At 53.3% G+C, this 20060-nt stretch overlaps 6 protein-coding genes across 6 annotated transcripts; 4 read left to right on the top strand and 2 right to left on the bottom strand.

Annotated features, from left to right (window-relative positions):
• Nucleotides 1-1584: 1584 nt before the first annotated feature.
• Nucleotides 1585-2298, top strand: NCS57_00601700 (uncharacterized protein; the record flags this gene model as incomplete). The annotated part of the gene is made up of 3 exons (XM_053055918.1): nucleotides 1585-1734; nucleotides 1814-1973; nucleotides 2030-2298. The coding sequence occupies exons 1-3, from the start codon at nucleotides 1687-1689 to the stop codon at nucleotides 2296-2298; spliced, it is 477 nt and encodes a 158-aa protein (XP_052914873.1). The 5' UTR covers nucleotides 1585-1686.
• A 991-nt stretch (nucleotides 2299-3289) lies between these two features.
• Nucleotides 3290-5486, top strand: NCS57_00601600 (uncharacterized protein; the record flags this gene model as incomplete). The annotated part of the gene is made up of 4 exons (XM_053055917.1): nucleotides 3290-3367; nucleotides 3460-3655; nucleotides 3707-5296; nucleotides 5359-5486. The coding sequence occupies 4 exons, from the start codon at nucleotides 3290-3292 to the stop codon at nucleotides 5484-5486; spliced, it is 1992 nt and encodes a 663-aa protein (XP_052914872.1).
• A 782-nt stretch (nucleotides 5487-6268) lies between these two features.
• On the top strand, nucleotides 6269-9604 carry NCS57_00601500 (uncharacterized protein; the record flags this gene model as incomplete). Its single annotated transcript, XM_053055916.1, has 2 exons — nucleotides 6269-6570; nucleotides 6652-9604. The coding sequence occupies 2 exons, from the start codon at nucleotides 6269-6271 to the stop codon at nucleotides 9602-9604; spliced, it is 3255 nt and encodes a 1084-aa protein (XP_052914871.1).
• A 459-nt stretch (nucleotides 9605-10063) lies between these two features.
• On the bottom strand, nucleotides 10064-11271 carry NCS57_00601400 (ATP synthase subunit gamma; the record flags this gene model as incomplete). Its single annotated transcript, XM_053055915.1, has 4 exons — nucleotides 10064-10192; nucleotides 10245-10378; nucleotides 10435-11015; nucleotides 11216-11271. The coding sequence occupies 4 exons, from the start codon at nucleotides 11269-11271 to the stop codon at nucleotides 10064-10066; spliced, it is 900 nt and encodes a 299-aa protein (XP_052914870.1).
• A 578-nt stretch (nucleotides 11272-11849) lies between these two features.
• NCS57_00601300 (DNA topoisomerase I) lies at nucleotides 11850-15327 on the top strand (the record flags this gene model as incomplete). The annotated part of the gene is made up of 6 exons (XM_053055914.1): nucleotides 11850-12250; nucleotides 12426-12670; nucleotides 12724-14331; nucleotides 14385-14636; nucleotides 14687-15136; nucleotides 15187-15327. Exons 1-6 carry the CDS (start codon nucleotides 12196-12198, stop codon nucleotides 15325-15327), a joined length of 2751 nt encoding a protein of 916 aa, XP_052914869.1. The 5' UTR covers nucleotides 11850-12195.
• Nucleotides 15328-16412: 1085 nt separating this feature from the next.
• NCS57_00601200 (GH16 domain-containing protein) lies at nucleotides 16413-17604 on the bottom strand (the record flags this gene model as incomplete). The annotated part of the gene is made up of 2 exons (XM_053055913.1): nucleotides 16413-17437; nucleotides 17499-17604. 2 exons carry the CDS (start codon nucleotides 17602-17604, stop codon nucleotides 16413-16415), a joined length of 1131 nt encoding a protein of 376 aa, XP_052914868.1.
• Between the last annotated feature and the right edge of the window lie 2456 nt (nucleotides 17605-20060).

Genomic DNA, 20060 nt, shown 5'->3' with positions numbered 1-20060 from the left:
TATTTGACTTCTTACTGCTCCTGGCGATATCTACCCGCAGTTGGCTAAGATCATGGGTAAGCGCATACGCACATCTACCAATCGGCACCACGGAACTTGCATGGAACTGCCCATCCAGTACAGTCAGCGTTTCAACACCCGCGCAATCGAAAACTCGCAGTACTCTCATCATATCGTAGATTATCCGGGGTGATGGATATCATCTCTCATATCCTGGCTTTGCGAGTCTTACAAGACGATCGAACATGCTACGCTCATGTTGGCCTAGGTCATGGCTACCCTTGAGGCCTCACTTTGGACAGCATCGAGCTTGATTTTTTGTGATAATGCGGATTATTACAAGCGACTCGAGGACAACTAAGACGTGCAGTCGTTGGGTTGGCCCTTCACCTCCTGATCTTCAGAGCGTCCCTTGGCTGCTGAAGACTTATATATGTGCTCCTGTTTGTATATGTTCGGTGATTCCGTCTGATGCGCACTTAGAAAGATCGGATGAAAACCTCTGGGGGTGTTTAGGTAGTTAGACCCCGTTTTGGCAGGTCTAGAAACCCCGAGACAATTTCTGTTTTCACCACATATTCTTGTCATAAACCTCATGCGACTGCATCGGCCTTCATCCTTTACCTGTGGTCCCCAGGGTCTGGCGACATAAGCCTTGTGTTGTTAGTTGTTCGCAGTAGGTAAACCCACTCGCGGATGGACACGAGAACATAAATTTCATTCTTCAGGATATCGTGAGTAGGCGGTCTTCAACTCCATGTTTGCTTCGAAGATGGAGAATGTCTGTTTGAATGCAATGGGCTCGGATGCGCCACAGGTTGATTCTGGCGATATCTCGATAGGAACTTCAGACCTTGCCACGTCGCTGCGCCTGGCACATAATCAATAAGGAAGAATCTAGATTCCTTCATGATTAGTGTCTCCCAGTTACTCTGATGATCATCTAGGCTAGAAGCATGCAGTCTTGTTCCTAGTGTATATGCCTAACCAAAGAGCAGGGAAGTTTGCCGACCACGTCACATACAGCCCAAACATGTTGGTAGCCGCTGGCGTCTGCAGGGACAGCAAATTGCCTTGTTTGAAGTCAGAGTAGATACTGGCAAAGGTCTTGAAAGTGTAGCCGGTTGCACGTTATTCGCATGAATGCAAAGCACGTTATTCACTGTTGCAAGTAATTTTGCGTTGCAAGAGCCCAAACAATGAATGGATGTCACATCAGGACGTCTCACTGAATGCCTCCATGATCGACGCCATCCAATAGTACAACACGATCGGATTTATGGGTCGAGTCCTTGCTTGAATGATATCACCAGGTGACAGCGACTGGACGCAGCTTTTGGCGAAAAGGGCGGTACAAACAAGTCAGAGACGAAGTCTCAAACGAAAGAACCAGAGTCGAGGCCTTTGCAGAGACTAGCCGCCAACTGTTTAGCCTCGCTAAGCCACGCAGAAGCGACAGGCTTTGAGGCTGTTGCCAGGTCGTAAAGGTACCTCTGGGGCATCCAATGTGGGTGCAGCGCCGCAAGCGGCCCCTCCCAGCAGGTGGTGTTTCTGATTCTCAGTTCCACAGAGCATGCCCGACGACAAATCCTCCCACCTGCAACCCGCACATCATCGCCATCGACGCCTTTCCCGCTGAATCAATCAATACCCAGACTCCCCGAGCACATTCTCAAACGGTCAATCATGGCTGGAGCCACAAGAGACAGGCGCCTGGTCAAGGAGCTGGGCAAGGTTCGTTCTCTTCTCTCCCTCCCTCCCTGGCCCGATCAACTGGGAGCCGAACTGACGCTGCTCGTCTGGCGCCCCGCAGATCCACAAGGACGGTCTGCCTCCAGGTATCAAACTGCTGGACCGTGACGACAGCGTAGCCGGCGACTGGTACCTCGATATCCAAGTCCTCGACGAGAACCCCCTCTACAAGGGCCATATCTACCGGCTCAAGTTTCACTTCCCCAAGATGTACCCCATAGGTACGCTTACGGATCCTCCATGCTCCGACACCAAGTGCCCTACTAACTTCAACCAGAACCCCCCGAAGTCACATTTGATTTACGATCCGACCGTCCGATCCCCATGCACCCGCACATATACTCCAACGGCATCATCTGCCTCGACCTGCTCGGCCAGCAGGGCTGGAGCCCTGTCCAGAGTGTCCAAAGTGTCTGCATGAGCATCCAAAGCATGCTGACGAGCAACGACAAGAACGAGCGGCCCCCCGGTGACGAGGACTTTGTACGAGGAAACAAGCTGCGACCCCGCGACATCGAGTTCCTTTACCACGATAACACCGTGTAGGGGAGAAATGGGTTAAATATCTCTCCCGGAGGGCAAAACGGACGAAATCCCGACTTTGGTATTTACACAGCATTCTTTTGGCGTTTGGGACGACCACCGGCGACGACGGAGACAAGGGAAACAGGCATGGCATTTTCGTTTACTGATGGAACACGGCCGTTTTTTTGAAGATTTTAGCCGATTTATACGTGCCCGGCTGGGCTGTCTATGAGCGTCGAACCTACCTACAGTGCGTCAGGTGAAAAGGACTTGATCGAGCATGGATATCAGGAAGAAGCAGCTAGCGGATGCCTCATAAGCACTGTGACCATATAATGAATAAATAGGCTCCAAGGCCATTAAGATAGCATGCTGAAGCATCCTATACTGTGTTTTGTTAATTGACTGGCTATGTGGCTGTGGACTGTCAAGAATATTGAACAGGGGAGCCCAACAAGAGATGCCGGGCTTAACAACAACCCCTCTATCAGGCACATAATAAGGCAAGCCCTGGGGGCCTTTTAGATATTTCCTTATCAACATCAGAACACGTGAGACTACCACTATTTCTTAACTCACATACAGAATTAGATTGATGGTTCTTGACCATGTAGATAGACCCAGGGTAGGCCTCGGACTAAGTCTTGAGATGTGGCATTTTGTCAAATGTTTTTGCAACTAAAAGCCATACGTGAGAATACTGGGATAAACCTCTCAACCATAAAATTCATTCAACAACCATTACAATACCTACGCGGTGTCGCAAGGAGGTTCTTCACATGAAGCATCTCCGGCTATCGGCCCCACCATCGGGGCTGCCTGAAGGTCCCGGTCAGTGGACGCTAGCGAGGACTGCAGTGGCTGGAAGCTCCCCACTTTATTGCCGTCATCAGGATGGAAGCTCCAACGGCGGACCTCCATCCCATCATCTCGCATCCATATCCATCCGCCGCTCACTCCATCTCCCCAGTCTCTCAACTCCCCCCCCACCAACCGCGCCGAGCTGCCCTCCATGGCTCCTCGCACGGAATTCAGCACCGAGCAGATCCGCAACAAGGCTCGGAAAGACCTGCTGTATCTCCTCGAAGGTGTATGTGCAGCCTCCTTCCCCACCGCTGTGCCCCGCGAGCCTCACTCTGGCCCTTTGCGCTGCTGCCTCAGCTCACACTTGGCTCTATCTAGGTCCGCGGAAAGAAGAACGTCGTCCTTGATCGAAGTCTCGTTGGCCCGATCGGAATTATAGTCAAAGTCGCCGTGCTTCAAGAGTATGGCGTTGACAAGTTCTTTATCCTTGAGAACGATAATGTCGACACCAGCCAGCGCAATGTCGTCTTCATTGCCCGAGGCGAATGTGGCCGCCATGCCGAGGCAATAGCAGGTTTGTGAAGCTACTCTTATTAATGGAAGAACACTCTGACCATAAGCCCAGCCCAGATCAAACGTGTCCAGCGCGAGAGCCAAACGGCCCACGATTTTCACATCTTCTGGGTCCCACGACGAACCCTCGTTTCCGACAAGCTCCTGGAAGAGGCCGGCGTGCTAGGCGATGTAAACATCTCTGAGCTGCCGTTGTCCTTCTTCCCTCTGGAGAAGGATGTCCTGTCCCTGGAGCTCGACGACTCATTCCGCGACCTCTACCTTTCGAAAGATGTGACACCAAACTTCCTCATGGCCAGAGCCCTCATGGAGATCCAGCAGAACCACGGCTTATTTCCTCGCATCATTGGAAAAGGCGACAATGCAAAGCGTGTCGCAGATCTACTCGCACGTATGCGCCAGGAGCTCCTCGCCGGCGAGGATGCGACAGAAGCCAACAAGATTGGGTTGACCCCCAGTACAACCAACGAGAGCGTCATCATCATCGACCGTGAGGTCGACTTTGTCACACCGCTACTCACTCAACTCACATACGAGGGCCTTATCGACGAGGTGTTTGAGATTCAAAACAACCAGACCAAGGTCGATACGACAGTGGTTGGCGCGCCAGCACAATCTTCGGCAGCAACATCACAAAGTCGCAAGCGAACGATTCAATTAGACTCAAGTGATAAACTCTACGAACAATTGCGAGACGCCAACTTTGCAATAGTTGGCAGTTTGCTCAACAAAGTTGCAAGGCGGCTACAAAAGGTGCAGAGCGACTACGAGAGTAAACATAAAACGAAGACCATTGCGGAGCTCAAGGACTTTGTCAGTCAGCTACCAGGATATCAACAAGAGCAACAGAGCGCGAGGATCCACACCGGCTTGGCCGAAGAGATTATCAAGCACACTCGGACGGATCTTTTCAAGGGGCTCTTGGAGGTACAACAGAACCTTGCTGCAGGTGCTGATCCGTCGAGCCAATTCGACGGCATCGAGGAGTTGATTGCACGAGATGCCCCTATGCGGGAGACGTTGAGGCTGCTCTGCATCTACTCGTGCATATCAGGAGGCATCAGGCCCAAGGAATTTGACCAATTCAGACGGCTCGTTCTCCAAGGCTACGGCTATCAGCACCTGCTCACACTCAACAATCTCGAGAAGCTACAACTCTTCTTGTCCAAATCATCACCATTGGCTGGCATGATCCCGATCCCAGGCAACGCGGGAGCAACTGGCAACAAGACCAACTACACTTATCTACGCAAACAATTGCGTCTCATTGTTGATGAGGTTCAGGAGGACGACCCGAACGACATCTCGTATGTGTATAGTGGATACGCGCCTCTTTCAATCCGACTTGTACAGTGCATTCTGCAAAAGCAGTATCTACTCTCTGTAACAAGAGGAAACGGTGCGAGCGCGGCGGGGGTGCCTCCTGGAGTAGGCACGCAAGGATGGCAGGGATTCGACGAGGCAGTCAAGCACGTTCGCGGCCAGACGTTCTATGAGCACCAGAAGGGCGAGGATAAGGCGGTTAAGGCGAGGGCGTTGCTCTCCGGAAGCGGCAACAAGCAGACCGTGTTTGTCGTCTTTGTCGGCGGCATTACGTTTACTGAAATTGCTGCTCTCAGATTCATCGCAAAGCAGGAGGAAGGTAAGTACTCTCACAGTTCCCAATTTCCCGGCGATTGGATGCGATGTCTAACTGCTCGGCAGGACGAAGAAATATCGTGATTTGCACAACATCTATTATAAGCGGGAATAGAATGATGGATGCGGCGATCGAGAAAGAATCGTTTGCGAAGGAGAACGCGCCCGCGCCCGCGCCCGTTTCGACAAGCTGAGAGGTCAGCAACTGTACGATATCTGGAATCATCTGGCTGGCTGATTGGCGCAATTTCGGTGGCATAGGCATTAGGATATTATAATAGGCTAATTCAGCGACATAGAAATATTTCCTAAAACGGGAATTAAGCCGATGCGGACGGACAATGAAGTCTCATTGAAGTCATTGTGAGAAGTCGAGGATGAATGCCAATGTCGTTGGAATGAACTCGAGACCCACCTGCAAACGCGCATCTGATTCGGTGGTAGCGTCGCACGTGATCGAGAGTCGAGCGTTGCTTTCCGCATTCTGAGGGGCTCAATGGCTGACGATCGGGAGTTTCTCTAAGACGAGAAGGACCAACAACGGGTGACGGTCATTGAACGAAACGGACGATTTGTTTGGCCAAACATCGCAGTTTTGGCCATGGACTAATCGCCTCTCGCCGAATGTCGTTTAACCGCCGAAGCTGTAGCCATCTTACAAACCAGGTCTCCTCTCTCACTGGCCATCATCCTTGACACTGGAACTGACGCGGTTGTCACTGAGTGCAGTAAGTCATCTGCCAATGCCTCTTGTAAGCCTCTAATGGAAATGGGCTGATGAACCAGTGCAGATCATTAATTGGCATCCATGTCGGCGCATGATGCGAATTTTCTCATCTCACTCCTTCGTGATAGTCCTTGCGGCGATAGTCGAAGTTGATACTCTCCACCCCGCCCTATAATCGTATCGTATCGTCATTTTACACCTCGCCACCAACCAATATCCCCGAGAACTGCCTCGCGAACCAACGCCGCTATGGGGACAGACTTTGGGCGTGGCTTCAGGACGGGAATTGGTGACCGCAAGGGAGCCCTTGGGGACAAGTGCGTTCTCAACTCACAGCCTACCTCAGACACGGTCGTCGTGCCGAGTGCTCAGACCCGAATGTCACCTCCAACAACACCCGATATGGCATCGCTGCCTCAGTCGCGGCAGACCTCGACAGAGCATGCCTCAGAAGTCGCCCCCGAAATAGTAGTATGGACTGAGGACATGGAGGTTGAAAGCGAAAGCGCCGCCGAGTCTGATGACCAGTCGAGTGTCGCCGCTGATGTTGAGTGAGTGCCATCATCTCGTTGCCGATATCCCCTCAAGATGTGACATTAGTTTCTCAACCTCAATTACTGACTTTGCCATAGAGAAGAAACACCACACGTCGATGACTCGGCATTACTACACACTATCGATGCCGCCGTCGACTCCTTTCCCTCTTCCCTCGCAGACCTCTCAGACCTTTCGTCAATACCGTCGACTGATTCGAGCAAGGCTACTACCCCAACGCCAGTCGAAACTGAGAGCCTCCAAGATCAAGCAGTCGACGACCAGCCTCCCACACGCCCTTCCTCCCACCAACAGTCGCCATCTCATAACGAAGCAGAGCGCTACAACTTCAACATCCGACCGAAATCATCCATTCCCACCGATATCTCGTCGTCCAGGTATGCCTCAGAGTGCATCGCGGCGGCCGAGTCGAGTCGACTCAACCCCTATGCCCTGCACCCAGAGGAATACCTTCTCCTACGCCATCACATCTCTTACCCACAAGTCACAACCTACCTCAACATCAGAAACGGTATATTACGCCTTTGGATGAAACGGCCCTGGATCGGCGTTACTCGACTAGAGGCAGTCGGGTGTGCAAACGCCCGCTGGTTTGATGCGGCAAGTGTTTGCTACGATTGGCTTGTTCGTCGAGGCTATATCAACTACGGATGCGTTCAAGTCTCTGAGCCTGGGCTTGATGAGAATGGTGCACCAGTGGTTAGGAGGCAGAAGACAATCGCTATCATCGGTGCCGGCATCTCTGGGCTTGGCTGTGCCAGACAGCTAGAAGGCTTGTTCACGCAGTACGCTGACCGTTTCCGCGAACGAGGCGAGCCGCCACCGCGTGTGGTGGTTCTTGAGGGACGAAGCCGGGTAGGAGGCAGGGTGTATTCTCGCGAATTCAAGACCAAACCGAAAGAACCCGTGGCGGACTTCAAAGACAAGCGGCACACTGCTGAGATGGGTGGCATGATCATCACTGGATTTGAACGGGGGAACCCCATCAACATTCTTCTACGCGGGCAGCTCAGCCTGCCTTACCACGCACTTACAGCAGACACTACAATCTACGACAGCAATGGGAAACCTGTAGACCCTGTCCGAGATCAGCTTGTGGAGAAGCTATATAATGATTGTCTAGACCGAGTCAGCGAGTACAAGCACAAGAACCAACCGGCGAAGCTTATCGAGGGTAGGCGGGACCTCATTGAAGAAGGCCGGGACAGTCCCGGAGACGGCAACAAGACGATGATGCAAGCAGAGGAAGCTGCGGCTGCCCAGCCAGATGCTCCTCCAGTGGCCCAGCAGAATGTTCCAGCCAAGGTCAACATGATACCGGTGTCATCAGACAAGTTAACGGGTCGGGTACACACTGAGCCTGGGACGCCGGCCACAATCAAGGCTTCCGAGAAGGCAAAGCTGATGGGCTGGACACTGCGAGATCACTCAGCCGAGGGAGACAACATCGACCTGGCGCAGGCAGTGAACGAAGAGGGGGCAACTCTGGGATCCGTCCTGGACTCTGCCATTTCCCAATACAAGCAGATGGTCGGGCTGAATGCCCAGGACCATCGCCTCATCAACTGGCACATTGCCAATCTAGAATACAGTAATGCAATTGGTCTGCACAACCTCAGTCTTCCCCTGTGGGACATCGACGCGGGCAACGAGTGGGAAGGGAGTCACACAATGGTCGTCGGCGGCTATCAGAGCGTGGCTCGTGGCTTGGTTCACTGTCCAACCTCGCTCGACCTCAAGACCAAGTTCCCTGTCAAGAGCATCTCCTACCACGTGGGAGAGGGCATGCCGTCTGCGGCGATTGAGTGTGAGGACGGATCGGTGGTCGATGCTGATGCTGTTGTCTGCACTATTCCTCTTGGTGTGCTGAAGCAAAACAACATAGCGTTCAACCCAGCACTTCCCTCGTGGAAGACTGACGTTGTTGAGCGTCTAGGGTTCGGCATCCTGAACAAGGTTGTGCTTGTTTACGACAAGGTCTTTTGGGAGAATGACCGACACATCTTTGGTGTACTGAGAGATTCAACGAACCGGCACAGCACTTCGCAGAAAGACTATGCCACAAACCGCGGCCGCTTCTTCCAGTGGTTCAACGTATCCAACACAACGGGTCTCCCCTGTCTGATTGCCCTGATGGCTGGTGAGGCAGGCTTCGACACTGAGCATTCGAGCAACGACAGTCTCATTGCCGAGGCAACAGAGGTTCTGCGCCGTGTCTTTGGTTCAGACGTCCCCTATCCCGTTGAGGCAATGGTAACCCGCTGGGGTTCCGATCGATTTGCCAGAGGGAGCTACTCGTCAGCTGCTCCGGGTATGCAACCTGAAGACTACGATGTGATGGCACGGCCTGTTGGCAACCTCTTCTTTGCAGGCGAACACACTATCGGCACTCACCCAGCAACGGTGCATGGTGCCTACTTGTCCGGCTTGAGAGCAGCATCAGAGGTGTTAGAGACCTTGATCGGGCCCATCGAGGTCCCAACACCTTTGATTCTGCCACGGGATTCCGTGCTACTAAGGAAGCGCAAGGAACCTACCAAAGACCCGAGACGAGCAAAACTAGAGGCATACGAGCAGGAGTTGCTCAGCCATATACATTCTAAACTAGGCGAGCGGCCCGTTCGCCCGAACAAGGTGGCCGCGAACGCCTATATCCTCTACAGCAAGGCCCTATTCGACGTGGCCCGCAAGAAGTGTGAAGAGAACCGCAAACCCGGCAAGGCAGGTCGCGCCGTGCCCAACGAGGTCCGCATCATGACGTCCAAGATGTGGAAGGAGGCGACTCCCGAAGAGCGCAAGCCCTACGAGGACCAGGCAATGGAGCAGAGGCGTGGTCACGCCGACGCCGTGCAGGCTTGGAGCCGGGACGTTGAAAAGTGGGATCGAGAGGCTGCCTCACTGCGGGCGGAGTACCAGAGGGATCATCCTCCTGCTTCCGGGCTGGGTGAGCTGGCTCGTGAGTCTTCGCACAAGCATCGTCGGGCGAGGGTCAGCTACGCCGAGGACCGTGACAGTGAGGGCGAGATGTGAGTCGAGTTGAATTGTCAGGCAATACCCATTTCCTAGGGTCTCTTTTTTTTTTTTCTATCTGGCGCACGGTATACATTATATTTCAATTCCTTGTTCGCAAGGCAACCTACATCAGGTTCGGGGGTGGAATCGTGGTTCCGTGTTTGTGGATGCTCGGCGTTAAACGGACATCGAGGTCTGTCACTCAGCAGGCAGACGACTTCAAACCACATAGGTAGTGTGTACATAGCAATGTCTTTAGAAACTTGTTCAAAAAATGCTCTCCAACAGCAATTACTCCTTTCTCTTTTTCTTTTGTTCTCTTCTCACTGCCACGCTTGGGGAGTGTGAGCTACTAAGGAATTTATTGAAGGCTTTGATACACTGGGGCGGGATAACCACACACTGATGGATGGTATGGTTGAACCGCTGGCATTGATACAAAGGGAAGCGTCACACCCCGGCTTGCACTCCCACTGTTTACATATCCTCCGAGGCGGTGGCACCAGTGATAATCTCGACCAGTTCTCCGGTAATGACAGCCTGTCGGGTACGGTTGAACAGAATCTGGTACTTGCTGATCATCTCACCGGCGTTCTTGGAGGCGTTCTGCGGGAATTATCAGCATTAGGACATTCACTAAGGCATTCATGATACTCACATCCATGGCATTTCGTCGGGCAGACTGCTCGCAGGCGTGGCCCTCGGCAAGAGCCCAGTAGAGGGAGTTGGCCAGGCCGTACTCGCGCATGTTGGAGAGGACCTCATCGTCAACCTCGAAAGCGGAAAAGTTGGCTACAAAATTGTCAAAATACAGTTCCAACGCCGTCAATTCTTGACGCAAAACTCACGGGACTGGGTGATGGCCTCCTCGGAAAATGCCTCAATGACGGAGGGCTCGTAGCTCTGGGCGTTCAGGAAGCTGTTGTACAGGATCTTGATGTCGGTGTACTCAGTGGGAAGCTGAACGATCTGGTCGGCGATAGCCTGGGCGTCGGCAAAGGTGGGGACGTCCTTGCCGATACCAGCGAAGCTGAGCTGGATCGACTTGGCGTTGGTTCGGCCAAGCTGAGCCTTGGCCTTCTCGCCGACGATGACGAGGTCGAAGTTCTCCTCGGCGGCCTGGCGACGGATGTATCGGGCAAGACCAGAGTGAATACCACCGCAGAGACCCTTGTCGGAGGAGCAGACAATGTAGAGGGTCTTCTTGTCCTCGGTCTCGAGAGCCTTGGTCTCGGCCGACTCGTAGACCTCGTTGGAGGTCTGGCCGTACTTGCGGGAGTCGTTCATGGCGCGCTGGGCACGGGTGAGCTTGGTGGAGGCGACAATCTTCATCGTGTTGGTGATCTTCTCGATGTTTCGGATCGACTTGAGACGGTCCTCGATCTCACGGAGGGTCGCATAGGTGGCGGCGGAGCTCGGGACGGCGGCCCTGGAAGCGCGAAAAAGGCCGTCATCAGCAAACAAGGTTCCATCTCTTTGATCAATTGCTTCGCCGTGATCGAATTGCTGGTGTCGAGGGCCGACGTGGTGGCCGAGGGTCGGAGGCAGCTTTCTTCGGCAACAAAATCTTGGGGGGCAGAGAGAGGGTCCCTCCCGGCAGCCGGAGGGAAGGGAAAGATTGGGACTTACCGAGCCTGAGCTGCGGCGGCAGCTCGGAGAGCTGGTCTGGCGGCTCGCGACAGCATCGTGACTGAGGATTAGGACGGTGAGATGGGAGCCTCTGCCAACGGTGGCCCAATTGATCACGATACACGGATCAATTGATGGGGGGAGAATCGGTCGGGGTCGTGTAAGGTCGGAATGAGGTGTATTGGTTGCTGCGGACCAAAGCGTTTTGTTCTCGTCGCTATTTTCCCGGCAAATTAGCGGGCAGCCGCGCTGAGAGCTCCACTCGAAAAAGGCTCGTCACGTGCATTCGAAATGTCACGTGGATGGAAATCTTCATCCCAGCTCTCCAGCAAACCATGACTAAGGTACCCAAGGCTCTCCTTCAATCCTTTTTCTAGCTGACCCGGCAGCCAACCAACCTAACCTTGCTTCTCCCCTCAGCCAATCACATCCTCCCCTTCTTCCTCTGGACCCATCTCTTACTCGCTGGCGTCGCTGCAACTGTGAGGCCTACTCACGCACTTGCCTTCCCCGGGAAGTGTGCCGCCAAAAGTCGCCCACCTCTTCGACCCAGTCGGGTCTCTGCAGCCAGTGAGCTTTCGGCCCGGGGCGTGCCTGCCTTCCTTCCACTGCTGCCACTGCCTTGTCTCTCTCTCGCCTCGCCTCCCGTGCCCGTCGCCCTGGACTTTAAGAAACCAAGCAACGCCGCTCTCTACTTATTCTCCCAGATTCCATTGTCGCTGAGTCCTCGCTCCCACTCTCTCGCGAATCCCCTCACCCCCATCATCTTCTCCTCTGCAAGGCCCTGGGGGGGTCGTTTCCTGACGCTTCCTCGTCTCATTCGACCCTCTTCCTTCGCATCGACTCGCTCTCGTTCCCGTTTCCCTTGTCACGGTTTGGCATCTGAGATCCTAGTCCCTGACCTCATCGCACTTTGCCAGGCGGCCACCCGCAGAAACAGAAACGGACAACTGCATTCGCATTCAACCCCCAACAGCGCCATGAGTTCGAGCTCCGACGATGATCGCCCTCTTGCTAGGGTCAACGGCAATCGACGTGAGTCGCGTTTTTTTCTACACTTTTTTCCCTTTGCCTGCACTGCTGCAGTTCTTCGTCATTGGCGTCCATCTCCATCCGCACTCAAAACAAAGTTTCCCCCAGCGTGCTCCTGGCCTCCTCTCCTCCCCCCAGCGCGCATGTTCGCTAACAAAGTCTTTTCTCTCCTACCTAGTGTCCTCGTCCAAGATTTCGCGCGCCGAAGACGATGCCATGGACCGTTCTATGCCTCGCGACGCCGCAAAGCTGGTTGGGCTGTCGGTCCGTAACGGTCCCGTGCAGGATGACCCGATGGACGTCGATGGGCCCGTAACCAACGGCGCCACGAAGCGCAAGTCGCGTACCTCCATCACCAAGGTCAACTACAAGGACAACGATTCTGACTCGGAAGATGGTGCTCCTCTGGTTCGTGCTCCCCAGGTGCCAGAAAAATCCTGCTGTGGGGCCGACTCTTGCTGACGATGGTATCACAGGCAAAACGCCAAAGACAAAACAAGAGGGTCGCCGAATCGGACTCCGATGACGAGCCAATCATGAAGGCACGCGGCAAAAAGCTCCCGCCCTCCTACAAGGAGACTGCCCTACCCGAATCCTCTGATGATGACCAGCCTCTGGGACAGAAGCTTGTGCAAAAGAAGGCAAACATCGAACGCAAGGCCGACAAGGAGGCCAAGGCGATGCGTGCCAAGGACCGGGTCAAGAAGCCGACCCCCAAGAAGTCCATCAAGGAAGAGTCTGACGACGATGATGTGCCTCTTGCCAAGTCAACCACCAGGCGCCAGTCAAATGGAACCGCTGCGAAGCGGAAATCGAACGGCGTGAAGAAGGCAGAATCCGATTCCGACGCTCCCATCTCCAAGAAGGTCAAATCTGCACCCGCCAAGAAGGGCGCGAAGGCGGACTCCAAGACAGATTCCAAGAAGGCCAAGGAGAGCGGCGAGGAGGAGGAAGAATTTGCTTGGTGGCTAGAGCCAAAGAAGGAGGACGATTCCATCAAGTGGAACACGTTGGAGCACAACGGCGTGTTGTTCCCACCCGAGTATGAGCCCATGCCCAAGCATATCAAGCTGATCTACGATGGCAAGCCGGTCAACCTTGCTCCAGAGGTCGAAGAAGTCGCCACGTTCTGGGTGGCTATGATGACCCCTGCTTCGTCGCATCACATGGAGAATCCCATCTTCCGCAAGAACTTTTTCGAGGATTTCCAAGAGTACTGCAAGAAGTATGGTGTAACGGACGCCGACGGTAAAAAGGTTCAGATCAAGTCTCTGGATAAGTGCGATTTCTCGAAGCTTGCCGACTACTGGCTCGCCAAGGCCGAGCAGAACAAGACCAAGAACATGACCAAGGAAGAGAAGGAGGCTGCCAAAGCCAAGAAGGAGGCCCTCGAGGGCCCCTTCACTCACTGCATGTGGGACGGCAGGAAGCAGAAGGTTGGCAACTTCCGAGTCGAACCTCCAGGTCTCTTCCGTGGCCGTGGCGAGCATCCCAAGACCGGCAAAGTCAAGAATCGCGTTACCCCCGAGCAGATCACCATCAACATCGGTAAGGGAGCCAAGATTCCGGATCCACCCAAGGGCCATCAGTGGAAGGCGGTTCAGCATGATCAAAAAGCCACTTGGCTCGCCATGTGGCAGGAGAACATCAACAACAACTACAAATATGTGATGTTAGGTGCTGCCAGTGATATCAAGGGACAGAGCGACTTCAAGAAGTTCGAGAAGGCACGAGAGCTGAAGAAGCACATCGACAGGATTCGCAAGGACTACACCAAGGAGCTGAAGAGTGAGGTTATGGCAGATCGTCAGCGAGCCACGGCCATGTATCTCATCGACAGGCTTGCTCTCAGAGCCGGAAACGAAAAGGATACGGAGAACGAAGCCGACACCGTGGGCTGCTGTTCGCTCAAGTACGAGCACATCACTCTCGAGCCTCCGAACAAGGTAACGTTCGACTTCCTCGGAAAGGACAGTATCCCATACAGAGAGACTGCCCATGTCGAGCCTCAGGTCTTCAAGAACCTCAAGCTTTTCAAGAAGGCGCCCAAGACCAAGGGAGATGACCTGTTCGACCGCCTGACTGTGAGTTTCAAGCCGGTGTTTGTCTATGGACTGCCGTACTAATGATTCTGTAGACTACTCAACTGAACAAGCACTTGACCAGCTACATGCCGGGCCTGACAGCCAAGGTTTTCCGTACTTACAACGCGTCCTGGACCATGTCGGAGCTGCTGAAGGGACTTAGCAAAGATCCCCGATCTCGCGGCAGTGTCGCTGAGAAGGTGAAGCTGTACAACGACTGCAACCGTGAAGTAGCTATTCTCTGCAACCACAAGCGGACAGTCGGTGCTGGTCATGAGCAACAGATGCAGAAGCTGGGTGACAGGGTAAGTTTAGCGATATTTAGGCTTTTGGACGGCGCGTTAACTCCGATTAGATCAAGGGCCTTCGGTATCAGCAGTGGCGGACAAAGAAGATGATTCTCGACATTGATCCGACCCAGAAGAAGAAGAAGGGCGCCGCCTGGTTTGAGCTTGACGAAGACCTCGATGAGGAGTGGATTAAGGAACACCAGCAGTTCTTGATCGAGGAGCAACGCACCAAGATCACCAAGAAGTTCGAGAAGGACAACGAGAAGCTTAAGGCCAACAAAGAGAAGCCGATGCCTGAGAAGGAGCTCAAGGAGCGACTCCAGGCTGTCAAGGAGCTCGAGGCCAAGTTCAAGAAGGAGAACAAGACCAAGAAGGTTGAGGCTGAGGGTCGAGGTCCCACGGTCGACAAGTTCATCAAGGCGATTGAGAAGCTCGACGAACGTGTCAAGGTGCTCGAGACGCAGGCTGAGGACCGTGATGGTAACAAGGAAGTAGCTCTTGGCACTTCCAAGATTGTGAGTACCCTTGATGGTGTGTTTATTCGAACTCCGCTAACCCAGCACAGAACTACATTGATCCTCGCCTCACTGTCGTCTTTGCCAAGAAGTTTGACGTGCCCATTGAGAAGTTCTTCTCGAAGACTCTCCGCGACAAGTTCCGATGGGCCATCAAGTCGGTCGAAGATGAGGATGACTGGACCTTCTAGTTCGACTTGGACGACGCCCGTCCTACGACACACCAAAAGATTGCTTTACTTTGATTTGCAATTGCATTTTATACTTTTGTTTTTACTATTTTGGTCACTTTTTTTCTCTTTTCTTGTAAGAATACTCGACCGGGAGGTGCTCTCGACACCGGCGAGCGAAGACAGAACGGGTGCAAGGGCGAAGCACACAGACGCATGCGCAAGCTCAGCACGGGTACCTAGACGCCTAGGTATCCATTGCCAATGAGGCATATGGGTGGAACGGCCGCGAATCGATGAACTAGCAGGCAGGCGCTGAGCGGCGAAATTTTTCACGGAGCATTGGGGTTTACGGCGGCAGAAAATCTCCTTAGTACGAGACGAGACCCACGTATATAGAAGCGCCTCGTGGAATTGGGTGATGGGAAAAGGGATGGATGAGGTCTCGAACGAGGTCTCAATTATAACGTCTCAGCAAGGGGTTGGTTGGCTTGGTGGCTGGCTATATTAGAACATTGGCATCGATTTGCTTCTAGAACCAAACAAATGAACAGATCATAGCAGTCTGCACTGTTTGTTTCTTGTTATGAGATGAATCGTGAATGTCTTGCAAAGCAGGTTATTCAGTTAACATCCCTAGAAGGTGGAGTTGATCAACATGGACTGTTGGAAGAGTGTCTGGTATGCATTTGAGTGCAGTATGTATTTTATTCTTTCCATGTTGCTTTAGGCAATTTGCCAGTCATGTTTACCAGTAATAATGTGTATGTACAAATGCCTGTCTGTCTGTCGGTTCTCTATATCCAGCAAGTCAAGTCAAATCAAATCTATCTATCGTCTTAGTGTTCTGTTTTGTCCACAACGCCGTCGCTGAAATGCAAATGCAAGTCGCAAATGTCAATGCTAATAATGCTAAATGTCCAGAACTCCAGTTCGTGACATGCAAATCCAAGTTCTCGTGCCTGGTCGTTCCTTGTTGAGACCAGGGAAATCGTCATAGATCATCCGTCTTTGTCCATGTTCATGTGGGCATGTGCCAGACAGTATGCGCCACAGATCGTATCATATACAATAAAGTCCTCTAAAAAGGGGTCGGGGTAGAGTCATCAGAAGAGTCTGCCGGTGAAGGTCAGGATGCCGGCCAGCACAGATACCAAGACCAGCACGCTGTGGTAGGGTCCCATCAAGCTCGAGGCGCTGTTCTCCTCGGGAATGATTCTACCCTCGGCGTTCAGCCTCCAGCCGCTGGGGATAGCGCCTCCGGAGGGTCGAGTACCAGTCCAAGGCCAGCCGGTCTGCGTGGCCGTTGCAGGGCTGCCGTCCTCGGCGATACCTCCCACGGGGACGTTGTTATCGGCTGTGGCGACGGTGCCCTCGGCAGTGGCCGTTACGGTCATGGCCTCGCCGTTTTCGTTACCGTTGACGGAACCGCCAACGGCTTCAATTGACTCCCACGAACCCGAGTTGTCCTTGTACTTGTACTCGTCGCCGGTGGAGTAGTCGGTAACAATGATGCTCTTGACGTGCATGGTAAAGGGGCCCTGGCTGAAATCGGTCGGTCCCCTAGCCCACTTGACAGTTCCAGCGCCGTTGGTGTTGGGATCACCGCCAGCCCAGGCGCCAAACTTGACCTGCATAGGGGTCTGGGGATACTGGTTGGCCTCGGCGTCGCCCGAGTTGAGTGTTCGGACAACGGTACCGGCAGCCATCCACACGATGCGGTCCTTCGTCCAGTCGATGGTGTAGGTGATCCATTGGCCCTGTGTGTTTGTCACGTCGTGGAACTCGCCTCGGTTGTACGACGTCGTCTGGCCCTTGCCGAAGTAGTTGGACTGGATCTCGTCGTTGGCGGCGCCCAGCCACTCGATATCGATCTCGTCGAGGACGTCGGACTGGAGGACGAGGGAGGAAACGATGCCGGCACCGGGTGCGGCCTTCATGGTGATCTCGACACGGCCAAACATGATGTAGAAGAGCGAGGCGAGCTGAGGCGCATCGCCGCCCTTGGAGACGGTAAAGGCCACGCCCTCGTCGTCGTACTGGGGGGAGCCTGAGGCGGCAAACGAGTTGACCGAGCCCTTTGTGAAGTCGACGTTGATGGCCATTCCCAGAGCGTCATCGGCGGGACAGGCTGCGAGGATTGAGTGTTAGCATTGTCATGATGGAGCCAGGGGTGGGTGGGAAAGACATACTGCTATGCATGGGATTGCAGCTGCTCCATGTCTGCGCAGAGACAAAGTTTATGGGTAATAGAGCAGCCGTTGCTGCGGCCAGGTAACTTTTGGATATCCACCGCATGATGATGCTGTGTTGTATGTGGTGGTTGACTTGTTGGGAGGGGAGCAAGCAGACTCAAGCTCTGAAGCAGAAGCGACAAAGGGCCGAGCGACTGTTACGTAGGATTGTTTGTTTGTTTGTTTGCCTCGCCTTGTTCTGGAACGGATGTACTCGACGTGAATGGCTGTCTTGTCACACAGTGACTCGAGGCGTTGTATATTGCATGAGTTTGGATGAAGTGCAGGATGCAAGTTCCCGACAGGAAAGGTGATTTGATATAACAGGCCAACCCCCGTGCGCTACCACAGCCACGTCACTTCTTTGAGCTGGGCAAGGTTCGTATTGAACGCGTTTACCGCCCCATGATAGGAGAAAGGGGACCAATATTCCCGGTTTCTTGGTAGCTGAATTGGCGATTGGGCCCTGCTTTGCGCCGTCTTGGCCGAGGAGGTTGGGCTTCTGATGATGTATTTCGTGTGGAGCCACGAGGTGGCTGGTAACAAAAGGTGGCTGGGTGTGGGGTTTTCGGTAGGGGCTTGCCGGAGTGGCCTACCCTAGACTTGACTTTTTGCAACTTCGGGTCTACTTCAGTGCACAAAAATTTTTATTGTGTTGTTCGTAGAGTCTGTGTGAATTACCATGGTGTATGTGCTATAGTGTTGGGATCCTTGCTGCTTTTTTTATCTTTCAATTTGGTTGTGAATTGGGTTCATATAATGTGGTTATGCCATGTGAATAGCTTCATGATACACCAGCTCCTCTCAACTAATGACTTACCTAAACTCTAACAGTATCACATATTAGTCTCTGGGCTCACCGCAACCGGGACACCCTGTAGCTCCTACTGCAGACATTCATCGTGTACCGTCCCGACTTCCCTCACAGGTTCATATTACTCAACAACTGAGACACCAAGAACATCTCCCTCACTCACACCATCCATCAACTTCTCGGCTCAACTCAAAACCCCCGAATCTCGATCGCCTACTATTACGTGCTCAGAACATCTAGACACGTACGTTCTCATATTTCACATCTCACTGGCATGTTAGGGCTCGATGCTCAAAAACACCCCCATCACCCTTGCATACTATCACGAAACATACTCTCTCAACTCCACGTGTAGGCCATGCCTCGACATGATCCCTTGCATCCGCACACCCAAGCTCAACAAAGATCAAACCGGACCGCGTCACGGCCAAGCCTCCATGCCAGCAGCCATCATCCCTCGAGAATAGCTGGAATGAGTCAAATTTTGACTTCAAACTTGATGTCTGGTTTACCCTACAGTTGCCGGTCAGACCATCGCCGTCATGCAGATACTCTAGATCCAACATATTGAAGACTTTTTTTTCATTCACTCAAAACCGCAGCACCATCATGCCACAAACGTATGGAGAGCGTCCGTCCCGCTCCGACATGGCAGTGTGCAGCAAGGAAAAGAAGCAAGGATGCCACATGACAGCAACAAAGAGCATGTCCCAAAAGAAAAACCAACGGCTTTGCCTCCATCAACGGGGGTCTAATGACATATATCCGACGCCAACAGCATGCGTCTTTTCAACATTGCCCTCACATATCGAAAACCAGACAAGACTGGGACCTGATGCAGGTCCCAGAATGACGTGTCAGCTTCAGCATCCGACGAAAAGAGACGGACTTCGCATCCGCCCGTGAGACCAACCATTGACTGTCATGACAAGAACAAGAAGGAAATAAAAGAAAGAAAAAAAAAGTTTCTTCTCCCTCACATGCACGGCAAGAAACCGGCCTGAGGACAAGACCAGCCAACCAAGGCTTTATCGTTCCTCATCCATCCATCCCATCATCGGCCGGCTCCATCTCTCGGCCACCGGCTGGTTTCGCATGGCCGGGCCCCAATCCAACGGCTCCAGATTTCCCCTCGCCCTGTCGTGCCTCGCCGCCGCATGAGGCCATCTCGGCCCTCTCTATTCGCGGCTGGCCTCCCCTCGAAGCCCAGAGTGACAGTCGATTCCCCACCTCCCATCGTCCAAGCATCGTGAAGCCCGCATGCCCTAACCCCACAGAGGAAGGACATTGCATTGAAGCTGGGGACGAGTCCAGTCCTCCAACCCAGTCCAGTCCACAGGCAGAGCCGCCAAGCTGGATCTCACAGCGTCAATCAATCCTGCCGGACCCCGCCGATAGGTCGACAAGTCGACACAAGAATGCGATACATCATCAATTGCCCATTTTTTCCCCAATGCCCTACTCATAAAGGCCCCGTCAAGAGAAAACTCTGAATCCGTAGCTCCAACAAGAATGCATAAGCCTGAATTCAATTTAATATCCACGCCCTCTGCCCAGAGAGAGAAAAGAATTGCTTTGCTTTGCTTCTTCAAACCAGAATAGAGACTTCCCATCGTCTCATGGGCCATGGCCAGTGCATGACCGAGGCAATACATACGCTTGCGAGACGGGCCGACCAGCGACTCACTCGAGACGCCCATTCATCG

The sequence above is a fragment of the Fusarium keratoplasticum genome, chromosome 4 (assembly GCF_025433545.1).
Source record: "Fusarium keratoplasticum isolate Fu6.1 chromosome 4, whole genome shotgun sequence".
Classification (NCBI taxonomy): Eukaryota; Fungi; Ascomycota; class Sordariomycetes; order Hypocreales; family Nectriaceae; genus Fusarium; species Fusarium keratoplasticum.
The sequence above is the reverse complement of the archived record's forward strand: the minus strand, read 5'-3'. Positions and strand labels throughout refer to the sequence as shown.